At 37.9% G+C, this 16698-nt stretch overlaps 1 protein-coding gene across 1 annotated transcript in view; it reads left to right on the top strand.

The window, feature by feature from the left end:
* LOC141440183 (neurotrimin-like) overlaps positions 1 to 15513 on the top strand; it is a 178014-nt gene extending 162501 nt beyond the window's left edge. The window contains exons 7-9 of the mRNA XM_074104644.1: positions 6339 to 6516; positions 14969 to 15105; positions 15422 to 15513. Coding sequence (XP_073960745.1) covers positions 6339 to 6516; positions 14969 to 15105; positions 15422 to 15513 — 407 coding nt within the window. The remainder of the gene's footprint in view (positions 1 to 6338; positions 6517 to 14968; positions 15106 to 15421) is intronic.
* Positions 15514 to 16698: the final 1185 nt, after the last annotated feature.

Below are 16698 nucleotides of genomic sequence, written 5' to 3' on the forward strand. Positions count from 1 at the left end.
ACTCTCACATTAGGTCACATAGTCGAAACCTACGGGAAGAGTACGGGAAGTTTTGTTCTAAAACCTGAAACGACATGGACTTGAAAGATAGGTATAGATACAATTATATTAACAAAATAATTCTAATTCAGTATTATTAAAAAAATATAGTCCTATAGTTTTGTTTTCGACATATATACCATAATAATGCTAATATTTTTTTCCGTAATTACTTCAACAAACATCATACTTTGGAACATTCAATAAAAATATCCACTTTAAGTTGTGTCAAGAATTGTGTTAAATCACAAATTTTACAAATACAAGATTAGTGAATTTGAATAACCTAAGAGTGGAATCGATAAGGCTATCAACATTGTGACTATTATCCTAGAGCAACTATCGATAATCAAAGTATCGAATGTGTTGCAACACTAAACTGTATTTATACGAGCGCAGCTTTACTAGTTTCAGATAGGTTTGCGGGTAAACAAAGAAATGTGAGGTTACCGCCTTTTGCTGGAGGCCCTTAATAAAGTTATTACTGGTGGAAAATTGGAGAAGTTTTTAAAGCAAGTCATTGGCAGAAAAATAGCTTTAACTTTTGCGTGCCGTTGTATGAGACCGGGACTTAATTATGTCGAAACTTGTTTTATGTCGTCGTATGATGATTTGATGGTTTACTTTCCATAGGACTTGATGGGAGTTGATCTTAGATTACATATCTCAGGTTGCTTATTTCTACTATGCTACTTAAGCAGCAGCACTAGCGACATCTATGTTGCGTCGACAGACGTCACATTCTTTCGGAACTAACCGCTCACCCAGACAAGAGATAAAAAAAAAACAAATAAAAGTTTGGAGTCTTTTTGTATTTTTTATTTCAACTTCAAATTACTGGGAACATACATACATACATAAACCAATCATAATCAAATCAATATGTAAATTAAACTGAACTTTGAACCACATTACTTAATAAACTATAAGGTATAGCAGTTGAATTTGTAACTTCAGAATTCCCAAAAATAATTAATGGATTTCATAAACGTTGCTCAAAAAACACCCGCGCCTAATTTCAAGTCTGAAATCCTAGAGGTAAAAAAATTAGCATTTTGTTCTGATCCAGAAATCGAACGATAGAATCAGAAATGATGATATCCGCAGTAGAACTAAGGTTACCGACATAGCCCGAAGAATTGCGAAACTGAAGTGGCAGATTAAGATCGCGGGATCGCGTTGGATGCGGAAAGCACAAGACAAGGTCTAAGTGAAAGAACCTTGGGGAAGCCTATGTCCAGCAGTGGACATCTTTTGGCTGACATGATGAATCACGCATACACACAAACACACAGACTTACAAACTTTCCAGTTTATAAGCAGGATTAAAAAACTATAAATTATATAAAACTGTTTTGGGATAATTTATAATGTATGGATGGATTTTTTTCTTTAAAAAATGTCAGTTCATACCAGTCTTTTTACAAAAAATATAATATGACGTCAAAAGCACCGCAAAAAAATCTCAAAAACACGACGTATCATAAAGCCAATACCCTCTAAAGAAGCCCGCGTCCTGGCATAATAGTTGCATATTTTATATCAACATCACGATATCATTTGCATGCATGAGAAAACGATACTACGCGTCGTATATCTCTTATTATGTGCCCGCGGTACTGTGCCAAGCTGAACATTATATGCGTTGCCAAAACGTCCGAGGATGTATGTTCTAACATACATACATAGATACAACCGGCTGTGCTAGGGACCGATAGTTTGAAATCACATCTCGAAAGGAAAAAGTTGCAATGAAATATCGTAAAGACCGAGTATCGTAACCAAAGACATCGTGAGAGTTGCGGGCAACCGGTGAATCTTATTTGGCGTTCTAAGGAGGCCTTTGTTCAGTAGTGGACGTCTTCCGGCTGATGATGATTGTGAGGGTAACCAAAGTGAGTGTGGACCGAGCGTTTCTCTAGACTACCTAATTAGTAGTTAATTTTTCTTTTTATTAGTCTGTGGCAATGTTCCACTGCGAGGCAAAGGCCTTTCCCCGATTTTCAACTCGCTCTGTCTGCTTTTTTGTGCGCCCCAGCAGGGCTACTACGAAACTCGAAACTCGAAGTTCGTGTCGTGCGGTCCCTCTGACACTTATACTGTTTAATACGAGAGCGAGAGGGACCGCACGACACGAACTTCGAGTTTCGAGTTTCGTAGTAGCCCTGCAGTAGCTGGAGAACGCGTCCAGATCATCCCACCATCGCCACCTTGGCCTTTCTATATGTGGGGCATCCATTGAGGAAAAAAAACAACTGTTAAAAAAAGCTAAAAAAGAAAAGATAAGTCCACAAGTAGGTAACTTAAACTTCAACAATCATACGAGTATAAAAATATTAAGGTATGTTACCAAGGTACTTATGGAGCCAAAATAAATATCTTTTCCTTTTTTTCTGTCAAAGTAACTTACATACGCGTTTTTACTTTGCATACCAAGGTTAAAGCATTTACTAACTATCCGACCACGACTAAGTAAGTGGCGAGTGATTTCAATGTTCATTGTACAGTCTAAACGTTCACCGTATAGCAGTCTATTGGAAATGCACGCAATGTATTAGAAACATTAGGCTGCGACATAGCTGGTCTGTTAACAGTGCCTTAATCCCAGTCGTGGTCCCTTTTACACGTTCTTCTGTGTGCATAAATACTTAGGCTTTGGCTGGCTGAAAAGCTATTAGCTCTAGCTTATAATGAACCCGTGGCTTCGTTCGTGTTAACTAGTGAGTCTGAAAGAATAGGCAATCTTCAAATTTTACTAGATTTCTAACAAAAAGTGCATCATGGTCTTTATTCATCATCATCATCATGTCAGCCGAAAGACGTCCACTGCTGGACCCAAGGCTCTCCACTCAGACCGATTTTGTGCTTTCCGCATCCACCTCGACCCCGCGATGTTAACCAGTGAAGTGGCAGCGGGCGGGGCACATTGCTCGCAGGACTGGTGGCCGACGGGGTCAGAAGGTTCTCGAATGGCGTCCGCGGACCGGGAGACGAGCTGTCGGTAGGCCTCCAACAAGATGGAGCGATGACCTGGTCCTTATTAGTTGCCGGCAATTCCATCTGGGAACAATATCCTATGTCCTCCCTAGAGTAAATTAGACAGAAAACTGACTTTGACTTTGACATAGTTTATTTTTTTAGAAAGAGATGGAATGCAAAGTTCATTCGCTCGTATCTCCCTTATTTTTCAACATATTATTATACTCAGCGGCACAAAATTCGGCCCACTCTACTCACACATAACCAACAAATAGTAGGAAAACCCCCGACTTTGTCACTTCAAAGTTAAATATCTCAAAAACGGCTGAACCGATTTTGATGAAAGATGTCTAAGAACCATCGCTAAAACCTGCAAGCAAACCTGCTTTCAAATAAAATAAACCGCATGTAAATTGGTCCACCCGTTTAAAAGCTACGGTGCCACAGACAGACAGACAGATAGACCGACAGACAGACACACATAGCGGTCAAACTTATAACACCCCCTCTTTTTGCGTTGGGGGTTAAAAATACATTACATACATTTGAGGGTCAAATTTTTTGCTGCTCAGTATGTTGATGATTTTTGCGTCATTCGTTATTTTTTTTGTATTACGTTAAAATAAATTATTAAAGAGAAAATTCGTGTTCTATGCGAATCCCCTATTTATTGACCGAACCGATTTAATATACCGAAATTTGGCCAGAGAATTCGCGAGTAAAGTTTAGTTAAAGAATAATTATGTATGAGCAACTGATATCATTGATAATCATGATAATTTGGTCCTGCAAAAGTTGACGTTTTGAATAATGAATGACTATCAAATAATTGATAAATATTGGATTGGTCATTATCGATTTAGATTCATTTGTTGATAAGTTTTGACATGAATTATCCACGTTTTTATCTCTTATCTTTGAATGTAATAGACTTTTTTTGCTATGTTTGCATGAGCGATTGATCAAACCCAACTATCACCACAACATTTTATTTAAAAAAAACAATATTTTCTGACTTTATATTATGTATACTGTGACTTTACTTAGCTACTTCACGCACGTGAAAGGAAGCTACGTCTGTGCGACACATTATGCTCCACTTTCGCTTAATCCTACAAATATTTTACATGCAAATCATTGTAAGCTAGATGGCGCTTTCCTCAATTAGGGATCTCTGAGCAGAATGACAGACGAACTCCAGATCGAGGTCGCCACGGTAGTTTTCTCTTGGTTAAAATAACTAAATCGAAAATACAAACTGAGACATGGATGCACAGAAAAACCAGAAAAAGAGACCAGCGCTGGCAATCATAATTTGATTGCTTAGTAGCGACATCTCTTGTCTGGGTGAGCGGTTGGTTCCGATAGAATGTGACGTCTCTCGATGAGAGCGAAAACATAGATGTCGCTAGTGCTGCTGCATAAGTAGCGTAGTAGAAATAAGCAACCTGAGATATGTATGCATAGGAAAAATTCGTGTCTAAATTCCTGTCCAGCGGTGGTGTAGGGGTTATAGCACGCAGCACGGATTGCTGAGGACTGGGTTCGATTCCCAGCGCTGGTCTCTTTTCTGGTTTTTCTGTGCATCCATGTCTCAGTTTGTATTTTCGATATGGTTTCACGGGATACCCGTAAAAGTAACAAATTTAGAGTTGAAATAAAAAATACAAAAAGACTCCAAATAACCAATCATAAAATAACTAAGTTGTCTTATTTTATTTACGTAATAATATGTATTTTTGTAAAAAGCCGTGGTGGCCTAGTGGTTTGACCTATCGCCTCTCAAGCAGAGGGTCGTGGGTTCAAACCCCGGCTCGCACCTCTGAGTTTTTCCAAATTCATGTGCGGAATTACATTTGAAATTTACCACGAGCTTTGCGGTGAAGGAAAATATCGTGAGGAAACCTGCACAAATCTGCGAAGCAATTCAATGGTGTGTGTGAAGTTCCAATCCGCACTGGGCCCGCGTGGGAACTATGGCCCAAGCCCTCTTGTTCTGAGAGGAGGCCTGTGCTCAGCAGTGGGACGTATATAGGCTGGGATGATGATGAATAATATGTATTTAATATTTATTTATTATTTACTTATTTCTTTTATAAAAGTTAGCATTTTATAACACTGAATTCACTACACAAGTTGGTATCATTAAATGTCACTATAACCGACTCACCCTTGACCGTTTTACCGCCCCAAGGGGGCGTTGACGATCAGCTGTGACCGGGGGAATTCTTACTGTAATATTCTTGCCCTAACAAGCTGAAGCACAGCTGTAAAATAGACATTCAACAGCACCTCTTACACTGAACAAGCTCCCTCGAAAGCTCCATAAGCCCAAGACTTGGGCAGCTCCGTACGGCTACAACTTTCACGACTCAGACGGCTCCTTTACGCCCAAGCCTTGACACCAAAGCCTTGACGGTCTTAACGTCCGGAGCACTACACTTTTCCTGGCTCGTCCAAGACCCTGAACGTTCCGGCGTGGAACACTGTCCAAGCTGCTCATCCTGCCACCCTAAGGCCCCCTCTGACCTCGGCACCGATGACCGCTCTGCTGGACCAGGCCCCCCTGCTGTGGCCAGCCCTCTATTCGCTCCGGGTTCTTCTCTCCGACTCCAAGGAACTGTAGGCCAGAGAGACCGTATGATCAGAACCGACCTCTCATAAAAATCTCCTGAACTTACTACCCTGAGATCCTTAGTATACTTTCTATTTGTCAAACTAGGCCTGTTATTTTTATTTTTTGATTTTAATTAAAATTGTTAAAACGTTTTATTGTTTTACTAAGACATTTATACATGCTTGTTGTAGCCTAAATTGAATAACATTAATATTTTGACTTTGACTAACTAATAACAATTACTTACTTGACTCGCTTCTCTTTTAAAAAAACCGTCCCTTAACATTTAAAACTTGTAGTGTTTTAACCATTTTCCAAGCCCCGTCAATTTAGATACGCTATCTACTGCAAAATGTATCATAGTTTTATAACATTACATTTGTGGGTACCTATCATTAAAACGAATAATATTTTTAACAACTTCAATTAATTGTGTATCAGATTGTAAATTAAGCTAAATCGAATATTTGCGTTAATTTATGAGGATCTACATATGCATTATGCCTGGAAAAGGGTCAAGAGGCTTCGCTAACTCGCGCGGGTACACAGCGCTGGCGCAGCGTGCTGTTTCAATAGGTTTCAATAGAGCAGCCTCACGCAGCGCTGCTCTATTAGATGACATAAACGAGAGTTAACGGAGACGCGAGAGTTAGCGGAGACCCTAAGGCTTTGGGCGTCGTTGATAGTAAAATCTTGTTCCCAGTACCAAAAGTGGAGATCATAGACGAGAGAGGCCGCCCGTTGCAAGACAAGTTCTACAAGGAAGGCTCCATCATCGAGCTCCGCTGCATCGTCAGCAAAGTCCCGCAGCCAGCCAGGCAGGTCAACTGGAAGCATGGCTCCAGACTCCTCAACTATGACACCAAGAGGGGAGGCATCAGGTCAGTGTGTTATATAGCGTCGGGGATAGTGTTACGGCATTTTCACAAAGAAGTGGTCTATGGGGGAGGTCTATGTTAAACCGTGGTAACCGTGGTACCCTATGGAAACCGTGGTACCGTTGATGTGAAGATGATTATTGAACGAACGTTGCGTCAACGCTGCGGAGGCTCTGACAAGACGGCAACGCTTGAAAGACGCTAATGTGATATGGCTCTAAGGATTAAGACGCCGTGGGAACTCTTCTAAAGCAACTTTTTCCTGATTCAACTCCAATAGCCATTTCTAATTCGCAACTTAAATTGAAGATATATCGTCGACATTTCAAACTTAAACGGGCAAGTTTCTATACTTCTATACCATTGTTCTGTTGACAATGCCTGCAACCTATTGTTGGAACTAAAGATGTAACTGACATGTTTGCTCGACGAGTTCTTTCAGCTTGGGCTTGTGTTTGATTCATTTGAAACAAAGGGATAATATGGATATCGAGCTATTGTTGTGCTGGATTAATGACTATTGATCATTAAATGCTTCTTGATGGTTTGACTATGGCCTTTAAAACTCCTGGTTCTGGGTCCTGGGGGTTCTGAGCCCCATTAGTATATAATATTTTTTTCTGAGTATCAAACATGTGTAAATAAATATTTCTCTCTCGCTCTCTCTCTCTATTGTCCCGGCTTTGTGTTCTATTTCAAAATTGAACTGTAAACCGAACAGGTTTGTTTTTTGTTTAAACGTCGTGTTCAAATAATCGTAACGTACGATTTATATAGTTGCTTGTTGATCTGGCCTAGTGATTGTTTACTTTGAAAGCTCTTTTTTCAACTTTCAATGATTGGTTGTTTGATTGATTCAGGCGTTACTTTGCGGCAGTCCAATTATGCATCACAACTACATCTGTGCGACACATATAATGTTAACATGCAAAACATACACTCCTTTTTCACATTTTCATGAAATGAAAAAGTATATTCGGTACACAGACAAATAATAGGTTAAAAATAAAAATAGAGTGCCACACACAAAATGGAGTACTACAGTGCCACAGATAGGCAGACAGACAGACACACATAGCGGTCAAACTTATAACACCCCCTCTTTTTGCGTCGGGGGTTAAAAATAAAAATAAGTAAAAGTACTAAACAAAAATTAGAAATATTTGTTTGCGCCTGAAAGGGTCCCGCTTCAGCATAAATGTGGACTCCTCGGGTGGATTTTTATGATGATGATGATAGATGAGATCTGATGATCTTTATTCTATCAACGATGTTGGAAACATGTCTTCCGCTTAGCAGCAGCACTCTCTTACCAAGGAACAGTCCATTTTAGTTTCTTGTTAAGATCCCTAGAGATAATTATAATAACCGCTTTATATTCGAAACTGAACAAACAGTTTGTATTGTGAAATTTCGCTGTTCATTTAACTTATCTAAAATTAAATTTATGGTGTGCTAACTGCCTTCATTTTGTGTTTGGATTGCCTTCAAGATTTATTACGGGTCATACAAATTACTTTAGGAGTTGATACAAAGCCGCTTGGATCCAGAAACGGTGGAAAGTGTTGAGGTACTTTGTTTATTCATGGGACTAGTTTAGTGTTAAATAATTTAATGAACCAATTTTTTTTAATCAGGTGTTACTTCGCAGGGGTCAAAGTCAAAGTCAAATATCTTTATTCAATTTAGGCTATAACAAGCACTCATGAATGTCAAGAAAAATCTACCACCGGTTCGGAAAAACCTCTGCTGAGAAGAATCCGGCAAGAAACTCAACGAGGTATATAATATATTTTTTAAAACAGATTTACAATATTATTAAATGATATGTATACATCACAAGTATTTAACACAACTTTATTTTTAACACAGTAGGTTCGCTATTTGAAGGGATCGCTAATGCGGATCGGAATTATTTCCAAATATCCCTGTCCATGATATAATCATTAACTTTATAATACGCCTTTGATATAATGTCTTCTTGACAATAGATCTGAATTTGTATCCGTTTCATTTGTATATTTTTGGAATTTATTATAAAAACGTATGCAATTTCCCAGAAAAGACTTTTTGGTTTTAGCCAGTCTGTAAGATGGAACTTTAAGCTTCCCTGTGTTTCTAGTAGCCTTTGGCTTATCGACGTTAGTGGGAAAATCACATATGTTCTTCCTAACATACATGATTAAAAATCAAAAACATAAGCGACGGCAGGGTTAGGATATCTGTTTCCTTAAAAAAAGATCTTAAAGATTCACGCGTCTTCAATTATAAAATTGCTCTAATTGCTCTCTTTTGTAAGATAAAAATTGACTCAATGTCTGCAGCAGATCCCCATAAAATAAGGCCGTACGAAATAATGCTATTAAAGTAAGCAAAATACACCAACCGTGCCGTCGCCACATCGGTTAGCTGCCGTATTTTCCAAACTGCAAAAGCAGCAGAGCTCAATCTACCCGCGATTGCTGTGACGTGAGGTCCCACTGTAGTTTAGAATCGAGCGTTATTCCTAAAAATACTGTTGATTTTACAAATTCAATAGTTTGACCATTTAACTTTATATTAGAAACTGAATTCGAGCTAGATGAATTTATCAACGAGAATTAATACATTTAGTTTTCTTAGGATTTAGTAACAAATTATTGGCAGCAAACTAGCGGATATCACGGACAGGGTTTCATTGGGCTCAATGAAGTCGGTATCTTTTCTACTAACCTTGAACAGTAAAGACGTGTCGTCAGCAAACATAACTATACCCGACTTTTGGCTTACCATATAAGTAAGGTCATTTACATAAATAAGATACAGGAATGGGGCAAGAATGGATCCTTGAGGCACTCCCATTTCGACCACAGATCCCTCCGATACCGTTCCGTTAATCGCTACCTTTTGCTTTCTTTGTGTGAGGTAAGATTTAATGAGTTCTAAAGCGAGGCCACGAATGCCATAAAAATTTAACTTACAAATTAAAGTATCATGATCCACACAATCAAAAGCTTTTGAAAGGTCGCAGAATACACCTATAGCGTCATGTGATTCCTCCCAAGCTTGCAATATGAATTTAACTAAACTATGACCCGCGTCTGTAGTAGACCTGCCTTTTGTGAATCCGAACTGCTGTGGATGCATGATTTATGGGTATTAAAATGCGAGATCATTTGCGTCAGCATTATTTTTTCGAATATTTTGCTAAACGCTGATAGGATGGACACAGGACGATACAGAGGGATTATCTTTATCACCTGATTTGAAAATAGGAACTACTTTTACTATATTTCATCAAATCTGGAAATACGCCTTTATCTATACAGCTATTAAATATAAATGCTAAAGTTGGAGCAACGACATCTAAAATGGAATGTAGAACCTTAACTGAGACGCCCCACAAGTCTTCCGTTTTTTTTACTTTCAATAATCTAAAAGTCTTAGGTCGCTGTTAATGAACTGCAAATTAATTTGCTCACCCGCGACCTCATGATAGATATGTCTATATGCACAGAGACGCGCTGATGCGTTTCGAACTCAACCAGGGCTTGCATAGTGTGGTGTCGGTGATAGTCTTTATGTTATGGTTGGAATGTTAGGACGGCATTTATTCATACCGGGTTTCCAAATATCAGGTCGGTAGATTGTTGAATCAAAACTGTTTCTAAGTATGAGTCATCAAATTAATGTAAACCTGTATCCTAAATTATAGTTTGATCATCAAAATTCGATCACCAAATAATAGATCTGTCACTAATAAATAGATCAGTTTCTTTAATTCGATGCTTCTACCTATTCTACTAAGGCAGGTCTGGTTAGGTACGACGACGAGCGAAGCGAGGAGGAGTGTTAGGTAGAACGTTGACCCTCAGTGTGCGAACCGAGCGAGCGAAGCGAGCGTGCCACGGTAGCGGCCGGTGAAGTGCCAGAACCGAACATTTTTTTGCTAATACTTGTATGATGAGTACAAATGTTTGTAGTAGGTACTTGAGTCTTGGATGTTTAAGTATGTATGTATGTATGTGTATATGTATGTATGTCTACCCGTTGTTTAGCACCAATAGAACAAACTTCGCTTAGTTTGGGGCTGGGTCAATTGGTGTAAATTGTTAGAGGGTATTATTTACATTATTTCATTACATGTATATCATTATCGTCAAATTTCAGTTCAATTATATGATGATCAATATTATTTTCCAGTGATTAAAATTATTTTTTAGGTATTTTTATTTATTATTTGTTTTATTTGGTGATTCAGTTTTAGTGAACATCTATTATTTTGGAACCCAATGTTGATGACTAAAATTATTTCCGAGTAATTTTTAAATAATATTTAGGTAACCGTTATAGTATTATTTAATTTTGGTGATTCAATTTAGGTGACAGATCTACTATTTTAGGAACAAATATTATTTATTAGGTCGCCGAAAATGCATTTTTTAGGTGATCAATTAAATCATACCCTTTTGAAATTTATAGACATCAGGTAATAATATTAGTTGTCAGCAGTCACCCTAGCATAGTTTTATGTACGCTCAGAGACTAAAGGGCCAGGCTGAAAACCAGCGCCGAGGCCTCGCGGCTCGCTGTCTGCACTCGGCTTATGCTAAGCCGGTCCCTTTTTCCACAAGCAATAAATATGTTATTTTATTTTTGTGTTTTTTTTTGTGGCAATAATTTTTCTTTCTTTCTTTCTTTATTTACAACACGCGAACCCATGTTCATTATATTTGTGCGGAAGCCTGTTCCACCTAGCGTTTTAAGATGCTTAACATTTCAACAGTAAGATCTACTGAAATCGAATGAGGTATAAAACATCCCCTGATTTATCTGTTTGCAGCATTTAATTAACCTAGTCTGGGGATTTAACTAATTTGCTGTAAGCTTGCTTTAGGGGCATAATTTTGCTGAAGCTTTACGTAAATTATGAACGTTGAAAGCTTTTTACTGAACGAGAGCGGTAACTGTGCTCACTTCGAATTAGTAAAATTGTAGATGCAGAAGTGTGTGTGTGTGCATGTGTGCTCCTTCTTGTGTAACAATTCCCATGGGAATTTCTAGAAATTATAGCATCGTGTTTTTGTCGTCATTATTACATTTTATTACTCTAAGCACAACGTTTTAGAGTAATGAAATTGAAATTTTAATTACGAGATTTTTTTCCAGATCCCTAAAGAATATCGAGATACAAAGTAGGCTATTATGTTATTCTTAACATACCTACCTAGGTACCAAACATACACACAACCACACACACACATATACTCAGAAAATTTCGTATTTATAATATTATTTTATATTTTGAGGTCCAAGTAGGTACTCGTATTACGCAGTAACCTGCGAGGAGGAGTAAACAACATTTTAGTGTCTCCTTTAGCGCTGTCGATAAGTCAATACAATCGTAAAGACGTGTTTGCGCGTTGAGTACCCCTGGATCAGGTCGCGGTCAAAGTGAGCTCGAGGCTAGGGGTTGCCAAGTGGATAAATACTTGGTTTAATTTTAGCTTTTTGCGAGATAAATCTAGTTTTGCTTGAAGCTTAATGTTTTAGGGGAATAATATGACGCTTTTTAGAATTGTTTGTAGGATTCCATAGGTAGGTACCAGAATGGTGACAAACGGATACCCTATTAAATAAATATCGCTGTGCTGTCCGTCTGTTCATTTGTCTGTCTGTCACTGGACCAGAATAGCATTAACTCGGTTAGGCATCTGTTCAATTTGCCATATCTTGTTATTATGATTGTTTGTTTGGAGTCTTTTTGTATTTTTTATTTCAACTCGTTACTTTTATTATCCACACCTCTTCACATCTCTTGTCTGGGTGAGCGGTTAGATCCAAAAGAACGTAACATCTCTCGATGAGAGCGAAACATAGATGTCGCTGCTGTTGCTTAAGTAGCGTATAGTGGAAAAAAGCAACTTGAGATATGTGTGCATAGGAGAAACTCGTGTCCAGCGGTGGTGTAGGGGTTATAGCACGCAGCACGGATGGCTGAGGACCTGGGTTCGTTTCCCAGAGCTGGTCTTTTTTTCTGATTTTTCTGTGCTACCATGTCTCAGTTTGTATTTTCGATATATCTTGTTATATTATGTTAATATGGATACATCCAATGTTTAGCCAAGGATTCAGTTGAAAATTAAATTTAGGTACTTAGTAATTTAAAAATTATATAAATACATATCTTTCTGTTTCTAAGACAGTTTTCTCTTGCAGTAAGTACCTGCGGCGCTACTTGCGTATGACGTCACTGCCCGATTTTTAATTTGAAATGAAATAATTTATTTTGCTTTAGACATGGTAACAAGTTTTATAAATAAGTAGTTTTAATGTGCAGTGATACCTGTTACCCAAAACATTTATAACTCTGTTATTTGTAAAGCAGATTAAATTTTCTTTTTATATCATGCATTAATAAGCTGTGATTTATGTGAGAAAAAAAATAGTTGTTCGAAACGCTAACGCCCAATAGATGGCACCTCTATTGCTAATGATATAAATTAAAGGAGGCAACTATTGACGTAGTGACGATCTTTGGTATGTTTACCTTAATTCTATTATTGAATGCTGTCAAAACAATATCACATACATTTATCAGCCCTAACGAAATTCTCAGTAATATTTACGAGTATATTCGTATACTTAATGCTATCACCCACTTGTAATATCTATATCTAGTCTTGTTATGACAGATAGGTCGTTAAATACGTTAATTTTGGAAAGGTCTTAGTATATTTAGGTTCATATAATAAATATAACATTCGTTAAAGTGACTTGAACTTTTGGAAAGATAAATCTTAATACACTATTCAGATCAAATAAAATACGATTTCGTAGACTTGGAAACCAATTAATGTTTCACAGCTCCAGGGGTTTATACTTGAGTATCTATCTATAAATGTATACAACAAAGTCGCTTTACACGTCTGACTGTCTGTCGGTATGTCCACAAACTCCTCTACACGACGCATCTGATTTTGCCTAGGTTAAATAATCTTACTCCGGTTGACATGAGCACTTACCAGGGTTGACTATATTTTATAAGTTATTTTGTAACACGTTATACCTAGTGGGCCTTGTGACAGGAAAAAAAATAAAACCCATGTTCTGCTACTCAAATGGACCTACTTTAGTTGTGCAATTTTGAAAAATTAAGTGATTTTATCATTATGTTTATTCCAAACAAATTAAATGGTATTTTCAATGTACGGCATCCAATAGCCTAAATGACATCGCCTGTCACGTAACAAAATGACGGATTTCGCAATACATTGCTTGTCAAATTAAACTTTAAGCTATAGCAAAAATCATAATACAAGTTGTTTTCAAAAGTTGTAGAAAACTAAATTAGCTCAAGATGAAGAGTGGAAGCTGTGGTTTAATTTTTTGCTCCTGTTGCAGGGCTCACCTTGTATAATAGCAAAATAGAGTAAATACAATTAGAAATTTCTATTTCACATCTCTAATATGACGGTAAGCCAAGTAACAAGGGATCAAACAGAACAAACCCGTGAAATGCTTTTGATCCAAAATGACAGGGTGAGGATTTAATTACAGTTTCATCTCGGCTTATAACGAGTGTGGCCTGTAATATGAGCAAATAATTAAAACATAGTTTATACTCGTCAAAATGAACGACATTAGTTCAGCGACTTTAAAAAATATTTTTATTTTTTTTATTTTTATTACACTTTAAAGTTTATTCGAAGAAGCAATGTAAAGCAAAATGGTTGATATTTGTAGCGTGACAGGCGACGTCAGTTGTGTTCTAGGATGGCGTACATTGATTGCAGTATTTAATTTGTACCTATGAAAAAAGGGAAATCTAAAGACTCCATTATTTTTAAAAGTCGCTGAACTAATGTTGTTTAGTTTGACGAGTACGGTCTATGTTTTAATTATTTGCTCGTATTACAGTGAGGCCACACCCGGTATGCCACTGCAGGGCACAGGTATCCTCATAGAATGAGAGAGCCGAGGCCGTAGGCTGCGGGTTCAGTGCAGTGGAACTTCACACACACATTGAGTTGGCATTGATCACTTTTTTACAATGTGGTCTAATCCCAAAACCATTTCGAGGCATACATTTTTTAAATAATTTATCATATTGTAATAAAAAAAATACAAAATGATATCCAGTGTATATTTGCAATATAACGTTTGACCTTTATTTGACCTTAATCATAAATAAACGTTATGTAAATTAACCGCCTAATCCTAACACTGACAGGTGACAGATGACACTACCTTTTTTTTTTTAAATAATTGTGACGCGCAAAGATAAACGTAGCTTTTGACGCCATGACAACTATGTTTTTGTTTGTTGTTTGTTGACAGCTGATTAACTTGGTCTAAAACGAAGATTTTACTTAATGCACTAGAGCATAAAAAGTAATTTTATGTCGCCTAGATCCAGCATAAACACTCGTGAAGTTCGAGCATGAGAAGTGAAAAAGTATTTTTTTGTCCTCAGTGTGAAGACGGAGGCGACGGTGAATGGCGCCCTCTCGCGGCTCTATATCGCCAACGCTAATCGGCACGACTCAGGCAACTATAGTTGCTCGCTCGCCGATGTCGCGACGTCTGCTGTCTTCGTACACGTCCTCAGAGGTATAATATGTTATAAGTAGCCCCTCGATTGCACGTGGCCCAAAGGGAGTGGAGATCTGAAGAATATTCTGTCAGTTAATGAAGCTGGCGAATAATAAGGTCTGAGATCCGTTTAGAGTTACAAAACTTGGCATATTTGTTTTATGAGCAACGTTAATGAAGTCCAATATGTATTTTTTTTTTAAATCCCATGGGAATTTAATCGAATCCCAGAATTTCAATTCAACTGCTAGATGGTAAAGTTTACGCTTACGAATCCGCGCGTAAAGTCTAGTTAATAATGAAATAATAATGATAATAAAAACATTTGTTTCAGGCAACATGGCCTTATTGCCTGGCCAAAACCTGGCCAAGTGCGAGTCGGACTTGCGCACTAAGGGTTTCGTACAAATTTATAGATCTCTTTGAATATCCAGTGAATCTGGTATAGGAAATACTGCAGTAAGGATAATAATACAATACGATACAATGACTCTTTATTGTACACCACAAATAGTAAGCGATACTAAAACAGGTACACAGGGATAATACTCCAGTTTTGATAGTAATTATTTCTCTTTGAACATTGACATTGGCTCGACATTTTCACAGAAGCACGTTATAATTACAAAACAAACGCGCCTACCGTAAACGTAACCACAACCAATTAAAACAGTCGACACATGTTTTGCCTTTACACTGACTATACCTACTAGCAACTACTTATACATAGGGAATGAAAGGATCGCCTGCAGCGGTACTTAAAATATGCTGACGTACCGGAAACGCGGTGACGTCACGTATGCTGCATACGTATGCATCACGTTTTTATCGCGTATCGTCCACAACGGTGGCTTAATAGTAGATAAAACGAGACATTTTACCCAAGATGTTCACATAGCCACCCGAGGCCGTGGCGAGGGTGGATAGACACGTCGAGGGGAAAATGGGTTTAATGCTCGAGTTTTACACTCTGCTTTTCACTTTTATGGCGAGGAAACGAAATAGCAACAGTGGGAACAATTGTTCACTTACTACGTACATTTTATTTTTCATGCATTACTATATAATTATTATTTTTTAGTTTTATTGATTTATTTTGATTGATTTTTTATTTTATATAAATTAAAAATTATGAAAAAAAATATATATATAAACTTCTTCCTGATTACCTTGGTCTTAGACGAAGATTTTACTTTATGCACTAGTGCATAAAAAGTCATTTTATGTGGCCTAGATCCAGCATAAACACGAACTTTACGAGCATGAGAAGTGAAAAATATGTTGACGCTTCTTAGACACATTCGCTTGACGCAAGAACCACGTTTATATCGTGTAACGTCCACACCGCTGCTCAAAATTGCAGGTGGTAGGCCCTTGTGCAAGGTCCGCCCGGATTGCTACCACCATCTTGCTCGCTAATCCTGCCATGAAGCAGCAGTGCTTGCACTGTTGTGTTTCGGCATGGAGAGTAAGACAGTCGGTGAAATTACTGGCACTTGAGGTATCCCATCTTAGGCCTCTAGGTTGGCAACGCATCTGCAATACCCCTGGTGTTGCAGATGTTTATGGGCGGTGGTGATCTCTTACCATCAGGAGACCACTTGCTCGTTT

The sequence above is a fragment of the Choristoneura fumiferana genome, chromosome 22 (genome assembly GCF_025370935.1).
Source record: "Choristoneura fumiferana chromosome 22, NRCan_CFum_1, whole genome shotgun sequence".
NCBI lineage: Eukaryota > Metazoa > Arthropoda > Insecta > Lepidoptera > Tortricidae > Choristoneura > Choristoneura fumiferana.